At 42.0% G+C, this 22,645-nt stretch overlaps 1 protein-coding gene across 2 annotated transcripts in view; it reads right to left on the bottom strand.

Annotated features, from left to right (window-relative positions):
• The window catches only part of STAG1 (STAG1 cohesin complex component), a 206,531-nt gene that overhangs the window by 127,582 nt on the left and 56,304 nt on the right, over window positions 1–22,645 (bottom strand). For both annotated transcript variants that reach the window (XM_084846851.1, XM_084846852.1), the window contains exon 2: window positions 8,540–8,676. In XM_084846851.1, the coding sequence (XP_084702977.1) occupies window positions 8,540–8,568 (29 nt within the window). In that variant the 5' untranslated portion in view covers window positions 8,569–8,676. The remainder of the gene's footprint in view (window positions 1–8,539; window positions 8,677–22,645) is intronic.

The following is a 22,645-nucleotide window of genomic DNA, read 5'->3' as shown; positions in this document are numbered from 1 at the left end:
CGAAACAATAACAACCAAAACACTCTTAGGACCAAACTAGGAGTCTGCTCAACATCCTTCTCCTGAAGCATGATGCAAAGGATTTATACAGAGCAGCTTCCAACCTCTTTCTTCTCACATGCCTCCTATTCCTGTATCTCCTGCATCAAAGAGAAAACGCTTATGAAAGTTTGAATAAAAATATATACAAAGGCACATTATGCAAACCCTTCCGTTTTCTGAAGATAATGAAACTCAAACTGAAAGTTCAGAATCAGAAATTAAGAATCTTTCATAACCCTAGATAAACTGGGCTATGCAATTATTTTCAACTATTTACTGCGATGTACTAGAATTTAAATAAGTATAGGTTCAGAAATAGCTAGTTTTCTTTACAGCCACTATGACACTTACAGCTTGTCTGAATACACATTTATTGAAAAGCAAGTTCCAGTGAGTACAATGGGATTAACTACAGCTTGTCCAAATTACATTATGTTGAATTTTCTGAACCTGTTCTTTAAATATAAACTTTTATTTCTGCAAGATAATAGGCCTCAGCATTATTTTCTAAGATGAGATACTAAAATTTGTTTTACTACCATGTTTATTTTCAACTTTCAATTTATTTATTTTCCTATTCTCCCAACTGGCACTTAGATACTGCTCAGGAAACCATCTCTAACCCTTCTAATTATTGCTTAATTAAAACCAAAGCATTCATTACTTTTATATTTCACAAGTAATCCAAACTATTCTAAAGATACAATTTGAAGTGTTAACTAAGTTATACATGATATTTACTACTTTAATAGCATTAAATTTAAGTTGAGATTTGATAAGATGATACTGAATATATTTCAGTTTCTCTCCAAATTTCCAATGTTTTCCCAAAATGGGAAAAATTATTTCCCCCATCATTTTAAAAGCTAGTCTAGACCATTACCGCCCACACAATGTAAGTAGTTAAAACATAAATCCTGATTTATCAATGAAGAAGTGAACAGTGCATATTGGCAGAAATAGTTGTGATTAACACAAGTTACACTGCCACTAATATTTATCCTAATTCAACATGGCCATTTCAATTTGCTTCCAAACAGAGAGGTAACAGTACTTATTAAGACTTCACACTGGACTCACTTCTGCCTGCAAAGGATCAAATTTAGACTGTAAAATGGTGTACTGCACCATTCAGATCTGAAGCTGATGCGATCTGTGGGCATATAAGGCAGTATCCAACACTGGCAGTTCGCCAGCACCAATCACAATGCACTAGTAGGAACAACCACTAGTGCAACAGGAAGCTAGTGCTTTATAGCGCAACCCAGCTCAAACTAGCGCTTTTGGAATGGGACAGGTCAACGACTTGTCCCATTCTGGAAAAGCTAATTTCGGCTAATTTCTGGGGCTGCACTATGAAGTGCAACCCCGTTCCCACTGCACTAGCGGTTGTTCCCACTTGTGTAATGGGAACAACCCACCTCTAGAAACCTTTCCTTCTCCAAGAGGTCCTGATCATTCCTGTTCCAAAAGGTCTTGCAGCAATTCATTGTGTTTCCTACATTCAGAATCTTGCCATCACAATACTGACTGGTATTAAGGATTTTATATTTTTGTATTGTTTTACTGTGTACTTTTTGGTTTTAATTTTTGTGAACCGCCCAGAGAACTTTGGCTATTGGGCAGTATAGAAATAAATAAATAAATAAATATTTGTGTTTTGGAAGTTACCCTGCTGCTAACTTCTTTTATTTTTATTTATTTATTATTGCATTTATATCCTGCCTTTTTTCCTCTTGCAAGGAACTCAAGGCAGTTTACATTATCCTCCTCCTCCTCTCCATTTTATCCTCACAACTACAACCCTGTGAGGTAGGTTGGGCTGAGAGTGTGTGACTGGCCCAAAGTCACCCAGTGAGCTTCCATAGCCGAGTGGGAACTAGAACCCGGATCTCCCAGCTCCCAGTCCAACACCTCCCAAATGTCCTTCACTAACAGCACACTCCCATATTCTATTTCCTTTGGCTGGAGAGATATAGCATATAAATCCCTTTGTGCTGGTATCTGAACTTACATTAGTATAGCACCACAGTATACTGGGTCAACTCTGCCAGCATAGGTGCCCAAAATAATGTTTTTTGGGTGGGGAATTCTGTTGGTATCCTAACCTTCCTCAGATCGTGATTCCGTTCCTGGCAATAGCATAACATTACAATGGCAGACAACAGGGAGCAAGTTAAAAGATTCCAATGGAACTCAATGGAGAGCCAAAAAACACTGCTGCCCTGTCTCTGTCCCCTGCCACACCAAAGGATTCTAATTAACGGAAGTCAATCACAGCCCACCAACAGCAGTATATGAACCCCCACCAGAAAATCCATTTCACAGGTAATACAGCGCATGGCATGATGTTACATCTAGCCTCATATCTAGAAAGCTTAGAGTGGGGTCTTTGGTGATGGGAATTCCGGTGAAAGGGCATTTTGCACAACACCACACCCTGGCTAACCACTTATCTTCTCAGACACATTATTCAGATACAAAACACTCATACAAAACCTTTAACAGGAACCTGAACTCCATTGCTGCAACTCAAAATTCAAGGACAAAGCAAACTACATAGATAAGCAAGGAAAGGAAAACCCATGTCTCCAAGTGTGGGTACTGCAAATGTCTCCCCTGTGTCTCCCCATTCCTCTATGTGTATGTATATTGGCTAAACAATCATTCCTCACTCAACAACCAGTGGCAACATTTCCCACACTTGGGTGGGTGCAGGTTAAATATCCACTGTGGATAAAAGGGAACTTTCTGGGTCACGAACCTCACTATATACCAGTGAAGGCAAAAGGGAGGACAGACACTCCTGATAGTGAACACCAAGCACTCCACTCCAACCATTATTACTTCTGCCCAAATAATTGTTGCAGGGTGACAGTCTGGACACAGGGAGCAGCACAAAGAATTCCGCAACAACTCTGTACAAAAAATGGCCAAGTATTTATTTATACAAATATTTCTATTTGTTGTTGTTGTTGTTCAGTCGTTCAGTCGTGTCCGACTCTTCGTGACCCCATGGACCATAGCACGCCAGGCCTTCCTGTCCTGCGCTCTCTCCCGGAGCGTGCTCAAGTTCATATTCATTGCATCCGTGATGCTATCTAGCCATCTCATCCTCTGCCGTCCCCTTCTCCTTTTGCCTTCAGTCTTTCCCAGCATCAGGGTCTTTTCCAGGGAGTTTTCTCTTCGCATTAGGTGGCCAAAATATTGGAGCTTCAGCTTCATTATCTGTCCTTCCAATGAGCACTCAGGGTTGATTTCCTTTAGGATGGACTGATTTGACCTCCTTGCAGTCCAGGGCACTCGTAAGAGTCTTCTCCAGCACCACAGTTCGAAAGCATCAATTCTTCGGCGCTCAGCCTTCCTTATAGTCCAGCTCTCACAGCCATACATTACTACTGGGAAAACCATAGCTTTGATTAGACGGACCTTTGTCGGCAAGGTGATGTCTCTGCTTCTTACTATGCTGTCTAGGTTGGCCATAGCTTTCCTCCCAAGGAGCAAGCGTCTTTTAATTTCATGGCTACAGTCACTGTCTGCAGTGATCTTGGAGCCCAAGAAAGTAAAATCTGTCACTGCTTCCATTTCTTCCCCTTCTATATGCCAGGAAGTGATAGGGCCAGATGACATGATCTTAGTTTTTTTAATGTTGAGTTTCAAACCAGCTTTTGCACTCTCCTCTTTCACCCTCAACAAGAGGCTCTTTAGATCCTCTTCGCTTTCTGCCATTAGGGTGGTATCGTCTGCATATCGGAGGTTGTTGATAATTCTCCCAGCAATCTTAATTCCGACCTGTGATTCATCCAACCCGGCATTTCTCATGAAAATATTTCTATCCCACTCTATAATTATTGGATCTCAGGGTAGGATACACTAATAAAAACAATTCAACAATTCTCAATGACTACAGTATTTCCCCTAACAGGTGAACGTGAACATTAAAGGCACTATCAAGTGGGGAGGAACAATGAGGCATAAGAACATTTTTGCTCACTAGCATCTACTCTGAGCATTTAGTTTCAGGCTGTCTGTGCTGTAGCTGCTAAAAGTTACTCATAACAAACCTTGCCTTTGCAAGGACATCAGAGATTATCCAAGGCGCTGCTCCAGTGGCCTCTACAATCAGAGGATGACTAAGAAAAAAGAGCCTTTTTGGTTGTGGTACTCTGCCTTTGGAATGCTTTTCTCAGGAAAGTTCATCTGATGCTAAATCTTATGAGTTTTCAGCACCAGCAGGGAAGACTTTATCTTTTTTCTTTTGCCCAGAACTTTAAATCTTTTAGTTTTTATCATTATGCTAGTTGTTGAATTTAGTTTTTATCACTGTTCTGCTTTTTCACTTCCCACTGCCTGCATTTCCACTGTTATTTCTAATCTCACACTGGAGATAACAGGGATACCCTCCAGAGAGAGTTCCTCCAGGGGACAGGGCTTTCCGAGAAACTGATAACTTGATCTGCTGTTAGCACATGATAACATGAGAGACAGGAACCCCCATGGCTAAATCAGGAAGCTATACACACACTGGGTTCACACATGATAACCCATGCTCAAGAGTGCTGGTTGTGGTTGAAACTTGGGTCATTGTGTTGTCTGAACCCAGCCATGCTAAAAGAACATGGTTTGTTAATGACGAACAACCCATGAAGAGAACCCATGGCTTGCTGTTGGGTTATGAACTGTGGGTTGTTGATGGTTAACAAACCATGGTTTGTTATCATGGCTGGGTTCAGACAACACAACAACCCATGGTTCAGCAACAACCTACACTCAACTCATATTGAACCTTGAGTGTCAATTATTGTGCTGTGTGAACCCAGTCACTGGGCTGGTTCACATGATCAAAACAATCCACCAAGCCTTAAATAAGCCATGGAGGCTTGCTGTGAGCCACAGCACCTGCCAGGCACAATTGCATAATTACTGGCCAGCCACGGCTTACCATGTTGTTCAAACCCAGGTGGCACGGCTTGTAGGAGGGTTAAACTCTCCAACAAGCCATGCTGCCCAGGTTCAGATGACACGATGACCAAATCCGAGCCATGATTATGCAAATTGCACCGGGCATGCGCTGAAGCTCAAAACAAGGCACAGTGGTTTGTTTTGATCATGCAAAGCAGGTCAATCTCTGCACTTCACTTCTATGAACTGCCAAGTTGGCTTATAACTGAAAAGAAAGTAAAGCGGGGGCATAGAACTCCTATCCCCCAAGGATCCCCAATCTGGTTGGTGGAGCTTCCTGGCGTTCCTCTGGGAGACAGAACCACTCCCCTGGAGGAATGCCCTCAGGGATACTAACAAACTTATTTTGGCATAAGTGTTTGTGGACTCTGTCCACTTCATCAGATGCACAGAGTGTTACTGAAAGTTTCATACAGTACATATGGTGTGCTGTATAGTACATATGGTGTAGGATACACTGAGAGACAGTAATTGGCTTAAGGCCACCCAGTGAGGGTTTGAACCCAGTCCTTCCCATCCACTACTATACCATGCCATGTTTTTTCATACAAAGGGCAGATATGGTGGTAACTGAGTTGCCATCTTTTGAAATAAAACATGTTGAGAATCTAGGAAGAGCCTGGTGGTGGGTCCAAAGACAAAGTTTTTTGTTCCCTAAAGGGACACCAATCTGTCACGTGCTTCCAAATTCCCCTTGCTAATACCATGGTATCAGACCATCAGAGATAGACTTAACGCTATCCAGACTACAACTGTATAATAAACACAAAGCCAAGGAGACCAGATAAGTCCAGACACACACAGTACATTAAGTCACCTGCAAAAACACACACATGCAGCATATTTTTCAGGCATTGAGCATTATTTTGAAGACATTCTAGACAACATTTGCCCTGCTTTACAGTTACAGAAGACTTGAGTCCAAGAGATAACTTGTCCAAGCCAGCCAGTGAATTATGGCAGAAGTTACAGCTCAGCACATGGAGGACAATTTGAGAAATTGTCCTGGGCACCACCACAAAATGGCTTTCATGGGAGGTGTGGCAAATGACAAGTAACTTGCCCCAAAGGCTGAATATAAGGCAGAGGTAGGGTCTGATCCCCAATATACTAAACAACTCCTTTGAACTCACAGTTTCCAGCACCAACAGAAACCTATTTCACAGCAATCCTAGCTGCCAGTAATAAAATGTGTTTTGTTTTGTTTTTAAGTGAGAGGGGTAGAGCATAAAAAAAAATGTTGGTATTCATTGATGCCTGCAGGCACAACATTGCCTACCCCTGCCCTACAGACTACCTAGCAGCACCTGTGAATCCTGCTGTTCCTGGGATTGCCATCTTTTGTTCTGATAGGAGTCTTGTACTATTACAAACTGTGTGTCAGTTATGTGACAGAAAAAGCCATATGTAGCATGGGGATACAACAAGGAAAGTTGCACTGTTACTCTTATGTGTCAAGCAGTTTCTGAAGACACAGGAGCCCTCTAGGACAAGGCAGCTGACAATTCTATTCATCTAGCTTGCTTTCAGAACTCACCCCATCACTCCTGCTGTTTAATAAAGCTTTAACTGATTAAACTATTTTCTATGTGTAAATGAAAGTTAACAGATGGGAATCTTCCCCTTCCATAGTTGTTACCAGTGGTCTACAAATATTGATTTGGCTTATAGCCAGACGTTATTTGTGGTTGCCATCAATTCCCCTACTCCTGTGCCTCTGGCTTGCACAAAGGACTTGGGAGAAAAGCAGGATCTTCTCTTACTTTTGCAGGATATGAAGGGTAAGAAATAGGGGACGTTTCTTGCAATTTGGAGAGCAATCCTACTGAAACGCAGTGGAAATGACAGCTGTGAGATAGAAACCTGTGTGGTGCCCAGTGTCCTGCTTGCCAGAAGGCTGGGGTTTCTTGCCCCTGGTGAATGAACTGCAAGTGAATTTGTATATGCCTACTTGTTACCCACCTCAGCTGTCATCAGAATGGGACACTCACTGGGTGGGTGGTCTAAGAGGTTCTCTACCCTACCTCCCCTGCATCTTATCCACACTCTAGATACTTGAGCTACCACAAAGGTAAGCGAGCAGACTCCTACCAGCTCATAATCACCTGTTTACTGCTGTAATGATGCATGAAGTGGAGGAAGGGGATAAGATGGATAAAAGGTCTGCTGGGACAGTAAGCGGCAGGCACAGGCAATCAGTCAAATGAACATGGTAAGGTATGGCTGTATAGGATTAACGAGATTAGGCAATATGGCAGGCATTTTGAGGCATATGAGTGCCACACAAGGTATAAACAGGTCAATGCATTATTTCCTCTAATTGGCTCTGGCTAATAAAATTTCTTCAAAGCCATCAAAATTTAAACACATTTTTTCTGAGCTATCTGGAAAATGCTATGTTCTCTTTAAAAAAAAAAGAAAAAAAGAGGAAATTCTTAAAACCATTAGTTTTAAGTACTACCCACATTTTAATGAGCCTCCAGAGACAGAATCAGTGTATACATCTGATATAACCCATAGTGCTGCCAAAATCCCTAACATTTTATATTCCACACTTGTGACACCCCATTTCCAACACAGAGAATGTTTAGTATCGCCTTTAACATGCCACAATTTCCTAATTCATTTATTTGGCTTTTTAAAGCTTATATCCTACTTTGTACTGAAGGCTTAAGGCAGGTAACAACAGAAACAGCAATAAAGAACATAAAACACTGCAAATTTGTTACACAGAATAAAGATGAGAGTGGCGTTCTCAAGAAATATAGTGATTCACTTCCAGGTAACAGTACAGCTATGATTAGCTGTTTCAATTTAATTCCAGCTACAGCCAGTTTTGATTCAGTAACTAGTTCTGTACCATCCCCTCCAGATTTTTATATATTATTTATGAAAATTCAGACCAATGCGACTCTTGGGAGATATCACCAAGTTTTCACTAACTTGGTCAAATAAAAAAGGGTCTCTCCCAGGACATAACAGAGCCCATATTTCTCTATGATTTTACAAGCTACTTCACGTCACTATGTGACTATAGTGATAATAGCCTTAAATCAAGAAATCTGTTGACTGAGATCAATATATCACCAGCTTTTTATTCACAATTTTGTCCCTGCAATCTGATTTTAATCCAGTTTCAATTTGCGTTCCAAGATTTACAAATAACTTGGACTAGATTTTGTCTCAGTGTAACTTCCTGATTGTAGGATTTATACACTGGCCATGGGAGAGGATATCGCTGCAGTCTATACTTTCATTTCAAACTCTAGTATGCAGCTCATACTTTCACAGCTTTAACATCTAAAGCTCTAAAACCTAAATTCTCTGACTGAATAAAAAAGGGTCCAATCAAAAGTGATTTTAATGCCATTTATGCTATCACCTTCTCAGTCAAACGTAAGTCACATGCAAACTAGAAGTCTGTAGCCAAGAGGTATGACCATTCTGTCACAAATCCTTTCTTAGGCAGAACACCCCTCCCCGCATTTGCTGCGCTGATCACATAATCTTTCTATATATTTGGAAAACTACTCACTGTAACACTGGTAACTCTGAAGTAATCATTTTGTAGCCCACTATGAACTGTTGACAGAATCAAATGAGTATCTTGTAGTGGTGACTTTATCAGCCAAGGTCGTGGTAACTATTTTCAAAACAATTTCCAAGTCCAACCTATAAAACAAAACAAAAGCTAGTTAAAATCACAATTTTGAAAATAAACTATAGATCCAATACAGCAAAACCTATACGAAGTGGGGTGGGGGTGAGTCTCTCAATCAGGATCACTTCTGTTTTTCCAGCCTTAATCTATAGGATCTTTTCTGTTTTAAATGTACAAAATCAACAGGAAGCATAGCATCCCAACCACATCCTCACATGGATAATACGTATTGTAGTTCATTTCACTAGCATAACGTAGACTGCACAGTATCTGGAACTGTCCCTTTCTAAACACTCAGAGCACATCAAAGCCACAAACATGATATAAATATGTTGTGGGTCAACACTGACTATCTGTTCTGTGAGGAAGATATAGAAAGGCTCTTCAGTCACGCTAACTGTATTAAAAGTTATCTATCTTCATATAACATTTTACACTGAATGTATGTATGGGCAGTATCCATCACTGTCCGTGCACTAGTGGGATCCACCGCCAGCACAACGGGAAGGTAGTAGATCCTATAGCAATTGGAAATGAGCAAAACAATTGTTTCCAGAATCCAGCAGCTCAGCGGAGCTTGCAGAAGGGAGCTCTGCCAACCTGTCCTGTACCAGAAATGAGGGTTTCCGCTCAGTTTTGGGATTACTGTCAGAAGTGCTATTTCCTATTGTGCAAGCAGTGGGTCCTGCAAGTGCAACAGAACCAGCAGAAGTACAGTGGCAGCGTTAGATACTGCCTAATATGTATAGAGTGCAAATGTGTTATATCAATAAAGATACAATGGTAAAGCATCTTACATTCTAACTCAAGGATACAATTTAGATTTAGTAGGATCATAACTAATCTTTACCTTTTGAGATCAAGAACAGCTCTAAAAAAGAGACGTAGGCTCCCACCAAAATCCTCAGAACCCCAGGTCTCAGTGGTACTGACTAGCTTTCAGTTATCATGATCACAGAATTGCTAAAATTAGAAAAAATGAAGAATCCTAACATTCATTGTTTACAATTTTTATAATTACATCTAAGCTCAAATGAATGTGTTTTTATATTAAAGAAAAAAGTTCATCTTTTTTCTTTAATATAAAGTGATCTGCAGTCTGGCACTCATATACAAGTTACATTTCATACAACTATTGTCTATTTTAAGTTTTTCTGGTGCAGGTGGTGAATCCCCTCTAAAAACAACTGGGTGAGCTGCTTCGATATCAAAGAAGGACCAAGGAAAGGGAGGCAGAGGAAACAGGAGCTTGGGAAAGGGTGTGTGTGTTCTGATGAGGTAGTTAAGGCCTCAGGAAAGGAGGGGTAGGAAAGATATTGTTACACAAGTAGGAGGGGAACAAAAGAAGGCAAGAGGAAGGAATCTCAGAGAAGTGATAACTGGCTCCAATTTTTCATAAAGAGAAGACCAAACCTTAGGAGGGCCATACAGAATGAATAGAGTACCCCACACAAACACAGCTTCTACAGCTCGACCTCACAACAGAAGAGTGAGAGGAGGGAATAAATGACAGTTGAGACTGGAATCTTGAGTGGAGCTAGTGGTTGTTAGGGGAAAGTCTGTTACAGGAGGACGGGGGAGTTAGAGAGAAGTCCACAAAGGAAGGAGTGGAGTTAGGATCGAGAGACAGTGACAGGAATTAGGGGCCAGAGTTAGTTAAGTTAGTGAGTAGAATCAGAAACAGGTTGTAAATGCGGAGAGAGGAGAGAAGCGAGTGAAAGCAGAGATGTGGGGTTAGATTTTTAGAATTATTATTATTATTAATCAGCTGTTTGTTCTCAGCACTGATCTGTTAAATAAACATTTATACTTTTAGATATCTACGTTCAGGTCTGGGTGGATTTGAAAACTGGCATATCTCACCCCACGTGCTACGTATATAAAAAGTCCTACAACTCTCTATAAGTCAATAGGTGGTGACAGATGGTATTTTGGGGAGTCATGGGAAAGGTCTGGACATAGTGACCTCTAGAGGCCATGGCCTTACAGGGAACCCCTAGTTACATCACACCCACTATTAGAGAGTGCAACACTAACAAGAAGCAGAAAAAGATGGAGGGCAGAAAATTCCATCTTATTCATAACAAGCTTTATGTAGTTCCGACACACCCACAAAGCAATGACAATCAGAATTATGTAACAAGACAAAGGAAAAAGAGATACCAAGAATAAAAGGAAAGAGTACTATCAAGATAAAGTGTTATTAAATACCAGAAGCAAATCAGTTGACCAAGACAAAAAAAAAAAAATCAAAAGTGAAATAAGTAGATCAGGGACAAAGCTGCAGGAACATCTACAAAGGGGAAACACACACCTGTCACTAAATAATGTGCAGGGAACAATCATGATTAGTCTGGTTGTAGCACTTTGTCATCCCGGCCCTAAAATGGAATGGTGCAGTCAACTGAATGGTCTGTACAGGTGGCAGCTTACAACTGCATTCATACTGAGGTCAATTATGTGTGTCTTTTCCTTATGGGATCTGACATGATGCATTGTACAGATCCTTTGACTAGACTCTGGAGTCTTCTAGATTGGGATGTTTTTTGTAATTTGCGTAATTCTCTGTTCTCTGTTAGCATTCTAAGAAATTAATGTTTTTAATACTTGTCTGTTATTAAACAATATATGACTGACCAATTAATCAAGTTCTCTCCTACTGGCAATAGCCAACTTTATCCCGTTTAAAATCTCACTTATAGCTGAACAGAAGTGGGGATAGCATTCCATATGTGGACTTGCCAGTTCTTTGTGCAAGAGTATCAAACCTTCTCTATCCTCACTAGAAATGTCTTGCTCTTTGAAATGAATGCAAATTACTTCGCTACTAATACTTCCAGTACCAAGGTAATTAATTATTAAACAGGCTCTCTACAATGCCTTGCAGGCACAATTCAAGACCTATGGGCATTGATTGCAGGGAGAGAGCCCCAAGGTTTGCAGAAGTACAAAACGCTTCTAAAAAACCCTGGGGGCAGGGGGAGAACAGCCAAATGAAGAGTGAGCATGCTCAGTGGCTACAGAACGGTGACTGCAGGGGGGGTTGGGGCGGTGGAACACAAGGGAGAGGAAGAATGGAATGGATTGACTGCAATCCTGAAAAGGGAGCATTCAACACTGCAACAATTTGTTGCAAGTCGCACTTGCATGTATTACCCTCTGACTTGAGTATCTGCCATATAGCAAAACTTTGTTTCAATCCCTTTCACCCACCTTGCAACAATGCTCATTTTTCAACGTTAAGAAGATCCTGTGCAGTACTCTACCAAACGCTATATAAAATCCAAGGGAGTACATCAGCCCTGCAGTTTCTCACTCACCTGGGACAAGTAGTTTGTCTCTCAGGTATACACCTACCGTTCAAATTGCCCAATGACATAGATATATTCCTGAGACACGTATAGAAATAAGATGTCATCTTCCTGAACTGAATATCTGGAGTGGAGAGAATCTGTGCTAAGATCTTTAGCCTACATACAAGATCAACGCAGTATGCACTAAAGGCTTTGGATTCTCAAATTCATTTCAGGAGTTTATGATCAGATGATAAAAACTGATTTAAAAGGTTTCTTACACATTTTTTGTGGCACCTTAAAGACTAACAAATTTATTTATTCTGGCATCAGGTTTTGTGAACACTGCATCTGATGAAGTGGACAGTGTCTACAAAAACGTATGCCAGAATAAATAAATTTGTTAGTCTTTAAGGTGCCACAATACTCTTCACTGTTTTTGCTGCAACAGACTTAACACAACTACTCCTCTGGAAAGAGTTTCCAATAATTTATCTAATAATAATCTACCTATTTGCTCAATAATAATTTACCTTAAAAAAGATTAACAGAAACACAATTTATGTCATGCCTGAAGGCAGAAGTTCCTGGAAGCAAATTACCCTACCCCCTCCTTCCCCCAGCAGCCTCCAGAGTCCCCCCAAAATGCTACACAGAATTGGAGATCCCTCCTGAATGGGGTGGGTTGTGGCACATGGGAAAGGGGGGACCACCAAAAATCAGGAAGAAGGTGCTTGTACCTGATTCTTGGAGATTCCCCCTTTCCTCCTCAGTCTCCAGTTCATCCCTTCAGAAGCTCCCCTCCCAACCCTCCATGTAGATTGGGGGGGGGGGCGCTCTGGGGACTGCTTGGGAAAGGGAGGGACAGGAAAGTTAGCTTCCAGGAATTCCCTTCTGCCAGCATGACGTTGGATGTCTTCCTAAGTTTAAAATACAAGTTTCCCTCTATTATTGCTGAAAGAAACCGAAGATAAATAATAGTACTTAAAAATAAAATTGCATATATAAAATGGCAATAATTCTATTAATTTTTCTACAGGAAGTCCTAGCCTAGAGACCAATTTGCTCAAATGGTTCTACTTGTTCTTTCCTTCCTGTCAAGATCATAAGAGCAACAAAAATAACACTAATAGGGTTAAAAGTGGCTGCTGCGGCTCAGAGTGCCTTTTACCAGCTTCGGCTGGTTCACCAGCTACGGCCTCTCCTGGACAAGATTAGCTTGGCCACAGTGGTACAGGCATTAGTAACCTCAAGACTGGATTACTGCAACGGGCTCTATGTGGGGCTACCCTTGAGGCTGGTCTGGAAACTGGAGATAGTGCAGAATGCAGTAGCTTGGCTGTTGTCAGGAACTGCCACTTTTCAACATGTAACTCCTTTACTGAGGGAACTGCACTGGCTGCCTATTCGCTACCAGGCCAGGTTTAAGGTATTAGTACTAGTATACAAAGCCCTAAACAACTTGGGACCAAGATACCTGAGAGAGCTCCTTCTTTACCAACCTGCCCGTCGCTGAGGTCATCGAAGGGCATGTTCCTGGTGGTTCCACATGGACCTATGGCCCAGCTGGAGTCCACCAGGAAGAGAGCCTTCAGCATGGTGGCCCCTTCCTGTGGAATTCCCTGCCTTTGGAGGTCAGGCAGGTGTCCACGTTGTATTGCTTTCGGCGCCTCCTGAAGACATTGTTATTTCGAGAGGCCTTCCCTGAGTGAACAGCTGCAGTTTATTAAGTTCAGAATCTGTCCTTTTAAAATGTTTGAGTTCTTTTAATTATGGGGCTTTATTCTTTTATCTTGTTGTTCACCGCTCCAAAATTTTTGATGTGGAGTGGTAAATAAATATTGTAAAAATAGATAGATAGATAGATAGATAGGATTGAAAGCAGGGAAGCTTATATAAGTATCAGCCCCCCTGCCCCCCAAAGTGCCAATATGATGGTTCTAGCTGTCGCCAATCTTGAGTCCATCTTCCTTGTGACAGTTCCTAATAGTCTAAATGCTGAATAAAGGAAGAGGCTAGCATGATAGCAATCCTTGGTCCTTGTCAAGTGACACAGGCACAATCAAATCAAAACAAACTTGTTTCTATGTTATTTCTCATTTTTTATCATTATATTTAGTCTGATTCCTTTGTATGCTGACATTTTGTATCTTTCTTGTTTTTGAGTTTTAGTTTGATGTATATGCAAAAGTCTGGTTGGCTACTGAGCAATAAACTGAACTGGAAACTAAACTGAACTGTTCCTAAATTAGTCGGGCAATTTTAGTGAACGTATTTTATTTCCCTTCCCCCATACCAAATCTCCCCCATACCAAATCTCCCCTTCATGGATCACTGCCTTGTTGTGGCGAAGGGGCTTGCGTAACTCAGTGAAGCCATAAGCTATGCCGTGCAGGGCCACCCAAGACCGACAGGTCATGGCAGAGAGTTCTGACAAAATGTGGTCCACTGGAGAAGGAAATGGCAACCCACTCCAGTATTCTTGCCAAGAAAACCCCATGGAACGTATCACAAGGCTAAAAGAGATGACGCCGGAAGATGAGCCCCTCAGGTCGGAAGGTGTCCAATATGCTACTGGGGAAGAGCAGAGGATATTTCCAAGTAGCGCCAGAAAGAGTGAAGCGGCTGGGCCAAACCCGAAAGGACACTCAGCTGTGGATGTGTCTGGTGGTGAAAAGAAAATCCGATGCTGTAAAGAACAATATTGTTTAGGAACCTGGAATGTCAGATCAATGAATCAAGGTAAGCTGGAGGTGGTCAAACATGAGATGGCAAGATTGAACATCGACATCTTGGGAATCAGCGAACTAAAATGGACAGGCATGGGCGAATTTAATTCAGGTGACCATCATATCTACTATTGTGGGCAAGAATCCCTTAGAAGAAATGGAGTAGCACTCATAGTCAACAAAAGGGTGGGAAAAGCAGTACTGGGGTACAATCTTAAAAACGATAGAATGATCTCAGTACGAATCCAAGGCAAACCATTCAACATCACAGTAATTCAAGTCTATGCCCCAACCACTGAGGCCGAAGAAGCTGAGGTTGATCGGTTCTATGAAGACCTACAACACCTTCTAGAACTAACACCAAAAAAAGATGTCCTCTTCATCATAGGGGATTGGAATGCTAAAGTAGGAAGTCAAGAAATCACCGGGATAACAGGCAGGCATGGCCTTGGTGTACAAAATGAAGCAGGACAAAAGCTAATAGAGTTTTGCCAAGAGAACATGCTGATCATAGCAAACACTCTTTTCCAACAGCACAAGAGGCGACTCTACACATGGACGTCACCAGATGGTCAATATCGAAATCAGATTGATTATGTCCTTTGCAGCCAAAGATGGAGAAGCTCCATACAGTCAGTAAAAACAAGACCTGGAGCTGACTGTGGCTCAGATCATGAGCTGCTTCTTGCAAAATTTCGGCTTAAATTGAAGAACGTCGGGAAAACCACTAAACCGTTCAGTTATGACCTAAATCATATCTCTGATGAATATACAGTGGAGGTGAGGAATAGATTTAAGGGATTAGACCTGATAGACAGAGTGCCTGAGAAACTATGGACGGAGGTCCGTAACATTGTTCAGGAGGCAGCAACGAAATCCATCCCAAAGAAAAAGAAATGCAAGAAAGCCAAGTGGCTGTCTGATGAGGATTTACAAGTAGCTCACGAAAGAAGGGAAGCGAAAAGCAAGGGAGAAAGGGGAAGATATACCCAACTGAATGCAGAGTTCCAGAGAATAGCAAGGAGAGACAAGAAGGCCTTCTTAAATGAACAATGTAAAGAAATCGAGGAAAACAACAGAATGGGAAAGACTAGAGATCTCTTCAAGAAAATTGGAGATCTCAAGGGAACGTTTTGTGCAAAGACGGGCATGATAAAGGACAAAGAAGGCAGGGACCTCACAGAAGCAGATGAGATTAAGAAGAGGTGGCAAGAATACACAGAAGAACTATACAGGAAAGATCTGAATGTCCCTGATAGCCATGATAGTGCGCTCACTGAACTTGAGCCGGACATCCTCGAGAGTAAAGTCAAGTGGGCCTTAGGAAGCATTAGTAACAACAAAGCTAGCGGAGATGACAGTATTCCAGCTGAGCTATTTAAAATCCTCAAAGATGATGCTGTTAAAGTGCTGCATTCAATATGCCAACAAATCTGGAACACTCAACAGTGGCCACAAGACTGGAAAAGGTCAGTTTACATTCCAATTCCAAAGAAGGGCAACGCCAAAGAGTGTTCAAACTAACCCACAATTGCGCTCATTTCACATGCCAGCAAGGTGATGCTCAAAATCCTACAAGCTAGGCTTCAGCAGTATGCGAACCGAGAACTACCGGAAGTACAAGCTGGGTTTAGAAGAGGCAGAGGAACTAGAGATCAAATCGCCAACATTCGCTGCATCATGGAGAAAGCAAGAGAATTCCAGAAAAACGTCTATTTCTGCTTCATTGACTACGCTAAAGCCTTTAATGGTGTGGATCACAACAAACTGTGGCAAATTCTTAAAGTGATGGGAGTACCAGACCACCTTACCTGTCTCCTGAGAAACCTGTATGAGGGTCAAGAAGCAACAGTCAGAACCAGACATGGAACAACCGATTGGTTCAAAATTGGGAAAGGAGTACGACAAGGCTGCATATTGTCACCCTGCTTATTTAACTTATATGCAGAGTACATCATGAGAAATGCCGGGTTGGATGAATCAGAGGTCAGAATTAAGATTGCTGGGAGAATTATCAACAACCTCCGATATGCAGACGATACCACCCTAATGGCAGAAAGCGAAGAGGATCTAAAGAGCCTCTTGTTGAGGGTGAAAGAGGAGAGTGCAAAAGCTGGTTTGAAACACAACATTAAAAAAACGAAGATCATGGCATCTGGCCCCATCACTTCCTGGCATATAGAAGGGGAAGAAATGGAAGCAGTGACAGATTTTACTTTCTTGGGTTCCAAGATCACCGCAGACGGTGACTGTAGCCATGAAATTAAAAGACGCTTGCTCCTTAGGAGGAAAGCTATGGCCAATCTAGACAGCATAGTAAGAAGCAGAGACATCACCTTGCCGACAAAGGTCCGTCTAATCAAAGCTATGGTTTTCCCAGTAGTAATGTATGGCTGTGAGAGCTGGACTATAAGGAAGGCTGAGCGCCGAAGAATTGATGCTTTCGAACTGTGGTGCTGGAGAAGACTCTTACGAGTCCCCTGGACTGCAAGGAGGTCAAATCAGTCCATCCTAAAGGAAATCAACCCTGAGTGCTCATTGGAAGGACAGATACTGAAGCTGAAGCTCCAATATTTTGGCCACCTAATGCGAAGAGAAAACTCTCTGGAAAAGACCCTGATGCTGGGAAAGACTGAAGGCAAAAGGAGAAGGGGACGGCAGAGGATGAGATGGCTAGATAGCATCACGGATGCAATGAATATGAACTTGAGCACGCTCCGGGAGAGAGCGCAGGACAGGAAGGCCTGGCGTGCTGTGGTCCATGGGGTCACGAAGAGTCGGACACGACTGAACGACTGAACAACAACATACCAAATCTACGTTGTAACAAGATCTACCAAAAAAAGAGCTACATATGCCAATCATTTAGCAAGCTGATACAGAGACAGGAATTTCCAAGCTCTTCAAAATGGCTTGGCTGTTATCCTATTATGTGACCTTAACACATAATTTCACTTTTCCTAAAATAAGAGTAGTTCCATACATCATACCAATCTGAACATAACGATATATAATGATCAAAATATACACAAATGGGGAAAAAATGTGAAAGCCATGTCCAGAAAGTTAAGATTTTACTTTTGAGGCAAATACATAGCTTTTGAAAATGTTGGCAGTCACCCTGGAACTCGACTCCCCATTGCTAAGTATCCCCTCCCATTGGGCCCAGGACTGTACGTAATTTATATTTGCTTCTTTAAGATGTTACAGTACTGCAGAAAAACCATTGAGGAAATAATTTCACCACAACACTTGCTTTATGCTCCTTGACCTGGAGCTCTAGGAAAGGAAATCCAATTCATATCATGAATCCATTCAAAAACTGCATCCTAGTGTTATCTGAAGAAACTGCAAATGCCAAAGCTACCTTTAATATCTAGAATCTAGATTACAAAACAAAAAGGTGCTATAGCTCCAGAACACCAGATGCCCTATATATCAAGGGCCCAATGTGTATAGTTCTGCAATCAGTGGCCTAGATTCGGTAGAGAAAGTATGCAATAATATAACATGTTTATGATGCCTCCTATGTACCATATGAGAGTACTTACAGAGCAACCCTAACCCCCGGGAGAGCCATCCAAGGGTGGGATGGAGATGAACTCTGCCAACAGTGTGAATGCATTCCCCAATTAGGTCCCAATTAGTGGGCATAAATCTACTGCCAGCTGCGTTCCCACTGGTAATAGACAGTGGTAGGCCCCAAAACAGGATGTTCCAGGGGCTGAGAAGACTGAAGTGGGCCTTGGAGCCACTGGATCCAAAGCCCCTTTGTCCAGTGAAGAGACCCCAGGATCAGAGGCCTGCCCTTTATGCCAGCCTGCAGGTGGTGTAACTTATCCCCCCCCCCAACCAATTGGGGGCAGGGGAGAATAGAAAAAACAAAACTTCATGGCACAAGTAAAAGTATGTCCACCCTTGCACCCCTCCCCCCTGGACAGGACATGCCAGCAGGGTTTTTAAGAGTGGCAGGAAATCTGCCACTTTGTGTGCACATGCCCCAACCTCACTTAGGATTGCATTCTTAGACCTCTAAGGGAAAAAAGAATAGCATCTATTCAATGTACAACCTGAACAAATTAAGGCAAAAGAACATTAAAGGAAAGGGAATTAAATCACCAACAAAATCAAATGGCTAGGGATGTATATAATGTATATTGTCTGTCCTTTCCAATTCCGTTAGGGTTTTTTTTTGGGGGGGGGGGGGCTTGGAAAAGTTTAATTTTGTATTTAAGCTAAAGAATTCTGCTAATATACAACATTCAATCAATTTACTATCGCTGTTGAAATTATAGTAATTTGCATTACAATGTGAGTTCCAAGAGGTTTCAGCTATCTCTTTCCTAGCTCCTTTCTTTCTCCTTTCTTCATCAGGCATATTAGTGTGCATTAACAGCCAGATCATATATACACAACATTGCCTGTGACCTACTAGGAAGTTGCTATAGCAACCACTGCTTTCTGCAATACATGTTATGCATTTTAAGTACCATCAGTGAGTATAACATGCCTGTCATTAGCAAGCATAGCTCATAATAGCTCAAAATGAATGAAAGATACATGAAGAGGAAGTGTACTTTGCATGTGGAGATCTTCTTGCCGAGTTTGATATTTCTGACATAAATTCTAGTATTAGCTTAAAACCTAAGGATAAAGATAAAACAAATTGAGAGGATCCAAAACCAGTTCATAAAGAATTGTGATACAATACACACGAACAGCAGTGAATCCAGAAATGAATGAAACAATTGGGACTACTGACTGCAGGTAGAATCATAGAATCATAGAATAGTAGAGCTGGAACGGGCCTACAAGACCATCAAGTCCAACCCCCTGCTCAATGCAGGAATCCAAGTCAGAGCATCCCGGGCAGATGGCTGTCCAGCCTCGTCTTGAATGCCTCCAGTGAGGGAGAGCCCATTACCTCCCTAGGTAATTGGTTCCACTGTCGTACTGCTCTAACAGTCAGGAAGTTTCTCCTGATGTTCAGACAGGATCTGGTTTCCTGTAACTTGAGCCCATTATTCCGTGTCCTGCATACTGGGATGATCAAGAAGAGATCCTGGCCTTCCTCTCTGTGACAACCTTTCAAGTACTTGAAGAGTGCTATCATATCTCCCCTCAGTCTTCTCTTCTCAAGGCTAAACATGCCCAGTTCTTTCAGTCTCTCTTCATAGGGCTTTGTTTCCAGTCCCCTGATCATCTTTGTTGCCCTCCTCTGAACCCTTTCCAGTTTGTCTGCATCCTTCTTAAAATGTGGTGCCCAGAACACAGTACTCCAGATGAGGCCTAACCAGTGCTGAGTAGAGGGGAACTAGTCCTGCCCGGGATTTGGAAGCTATGCTTCTATTAATGCAGCCCCAAAGAGCATTTGCCTTTTTTGCAGCCACATCACATTGTTGGCTCATATTCAGCTTGTGATCGACAACAATTCCAAGATCCTTCTCGCTTGTAGTGTTGTTGAGCCATGTATCCCCCATCTTGTAACTGTGCATTTGGTTTCTTTTTCCTAGGTGCAGAACTTGGCATTTATCCCTATTAAATGTCATTCTGTTGTTTTCTGCCCAGCACTCCAGCCTATCAAGATCACTTTGAATTTTGTTTCTGTCTACTAAGCTATTAGCTATCCTGCCCAATTTTGTGTCATCTGCAAATTTTATCAGCATTCCCTGAACCTCCTCCTCCAAGTCATTAATAAAAATGTGGAACAGCACTGGGCCCAGGACTGAGCCCTGCAGCACCCCACTAGTTACCTCTCCCCAGTTTGAGAAGGTCCCATTGATAAGCACTCTTTGAGTCCGATTTTGTAGCCAACTGTGGATCCACCGGATCGTTGTTTCATCTAGCCCACTTTGAGCTAGTTTGCTCATCAGGATATCATGGGGCACTTTGTTGAAAACTTTGCAGAAGTCGAGGTATATTATGTCCACAGCATTCCTACAGTCCACAATAGAGGTTACCTGATCAAAAAAGGAGATCAGATTCGTCTGGCAGGATTTGTTCTTGACAAATCCATGTTAGCTTCGAGTAATCACTGCATTGTTTTCAAGGTGCTTCCAGATGGATTGCTTTATCACCTGCTCCAGAATTTTCCCAGGGATGGATGTCAGACTGACTGGTCTGTAGTTCCCAGGTTCCTCCTTTTTACCCTTTCTGAAGATAGGGACAACATTAACCCTCCTCCAGTCATCTGGCACTTCACCCGTCCTCCATGATTTCTCAAAGAGAACAGACAGTAGTTCTGATAGCTCTTCTGCCAGTTACTTTATTACTGCAGGATGCAGTTCATCTGGCCCTAGAGATCTGAACTCATTCAAAGTAATTAGGTGTTCCTTGACCATATGCCTATCGATTCCAAGCTGCAATCCTGCCCCTTCAGACTGTAGTTCACCTTTGCTGGGGGTTCATAGACCCTCTTTTGGGAGAAGACTGAGCCAAAGTAGGAACTGAGCACTTCTGCCTTGTCTTTGTCATCTGTTATCATTTTGCCATCCTTATTTAATGGCTGAACCACAATTTCTTTCCTCTGCCTTTTACTTTGCACGTAGCTGAAGAAACCCTTTTTGGTGCGTTTAGCATCCCTCGCTAACCTCAGCTCGTTCTCAGCTTTAGCCTTCCTGATGCCATACCTGCAATTCTGTTTTACCTGCCTGTACTCTTCCTTTGTTGCTTGGCCTTCTTTCCACTTCCTATATGTGTACTTTTTTGTTTTCAGGTCATCTCTTAGCTTTTTGTGAAGCCACATTGGCTTCTTCTGTTGTCTTCCATCTTTTTTCTTGTTGGAATTGTTCATAATTGTGCCTTGAGAATTTCCTTTTTTAAAAACTCCCACCCAAGGTACCTATAACCTTGCACATCAATTCTGAATGGTAAGCATTTGTGATGATAGCATGGACAGCGTAGGGACACTGGCTGTGTTCACATGTAAAGTAAACCATCATTTAGGGTTACATGCATGAGCAGGAATGAACCCACGCAAAGTGTCAGGGTTCTGCATTCCCCCCCTCCCCAATCATGCAATCAGCAAGAGGAATAAACCAGGCTTCAGTTTCATTTTAGCAGATTCCTGGTTTGACATTCAGTGCAAACCAGGAATTGTGGTTTAAAACAATCTCTAGTTTGCTAAACAAAACACAAAAACAATCCAGAGTTTCAAGTTGCTTTGTTTATCAACTGACAAGAATATATTTTAAATCACAATTTCTGGTTGATATGTAATGTCAAGCTAGGAATTTACTAAAGCGAAACTAAATTCTGGTTTATTCCTCCATGCAGCCACATGGGACAGGATGAGGGGAATACTCAAGCCCAACACTTCATATGGGCATATTCCTGTTTGTGCATATAACCCTGAATTATGGTTTACTTTTATGCGCTATTATGGTTTACCATTCAAGTTTAGAGAAGGTTGTCGAGTTGTCCCAATGTACCTATTCATGCCCTTTTGATAAGTAACCCATTTACAACCAAGGTCAACGTCTGCAGGAAGAAGAAGACAACTTCTTGATTTCCCAAGAGAAACCCTGGTCTCAAAATAATCCCTTCTCTTTCCTCCAAGAAATTCGGTGCACCCAAACTGTTCAATCATCGTTATGGCTGGGAGGAGGAACAACAGTCATATCACTAAACTTAACTTTTAAACTTCAGCAAAGGAGATCGTTACCTTGTCATGGTGCTGGAGCTTGAGCACCTCAATGATGTCATGAGCTAAACCGTGAAGGGACACCCAAGACGGGAAGGTCATGGCAGAAAGGTCAGACTAAATACGATCCCTGGGGAAGGAAATGGCAACCCACCCCAGTATTCTTGCCATGAAAACTAAATGGATCAGTACAACCAGAGATATGTCGGTATACCATCGGAAGATGGGACTCCCAGGTTGGAAGATGGTCAAAACGCTACTGGGGAGGAACAGAGGATAAGTTCAACTAGCCCCAGATGTGATGACACAGCTAGCT

The sequence above is a fragment of the Heloderma suspectum genome, chromosome 3, assembly GCF_057233095.1.
Source record: "Heloderma suspectum isolate Gila_16-S chromosome 3, 16-S_ref, whole genome shotgun sequence".
Lineage (NCBI taxonomy): Eukaryota > Metazoa > Chordata > Lepidosauria > Squamata > Helodermatidae > Heloderma > Heloderma suspectum.
This window is presented reverse-complemented; position numbering and strand designations above follow the sequence as displayed.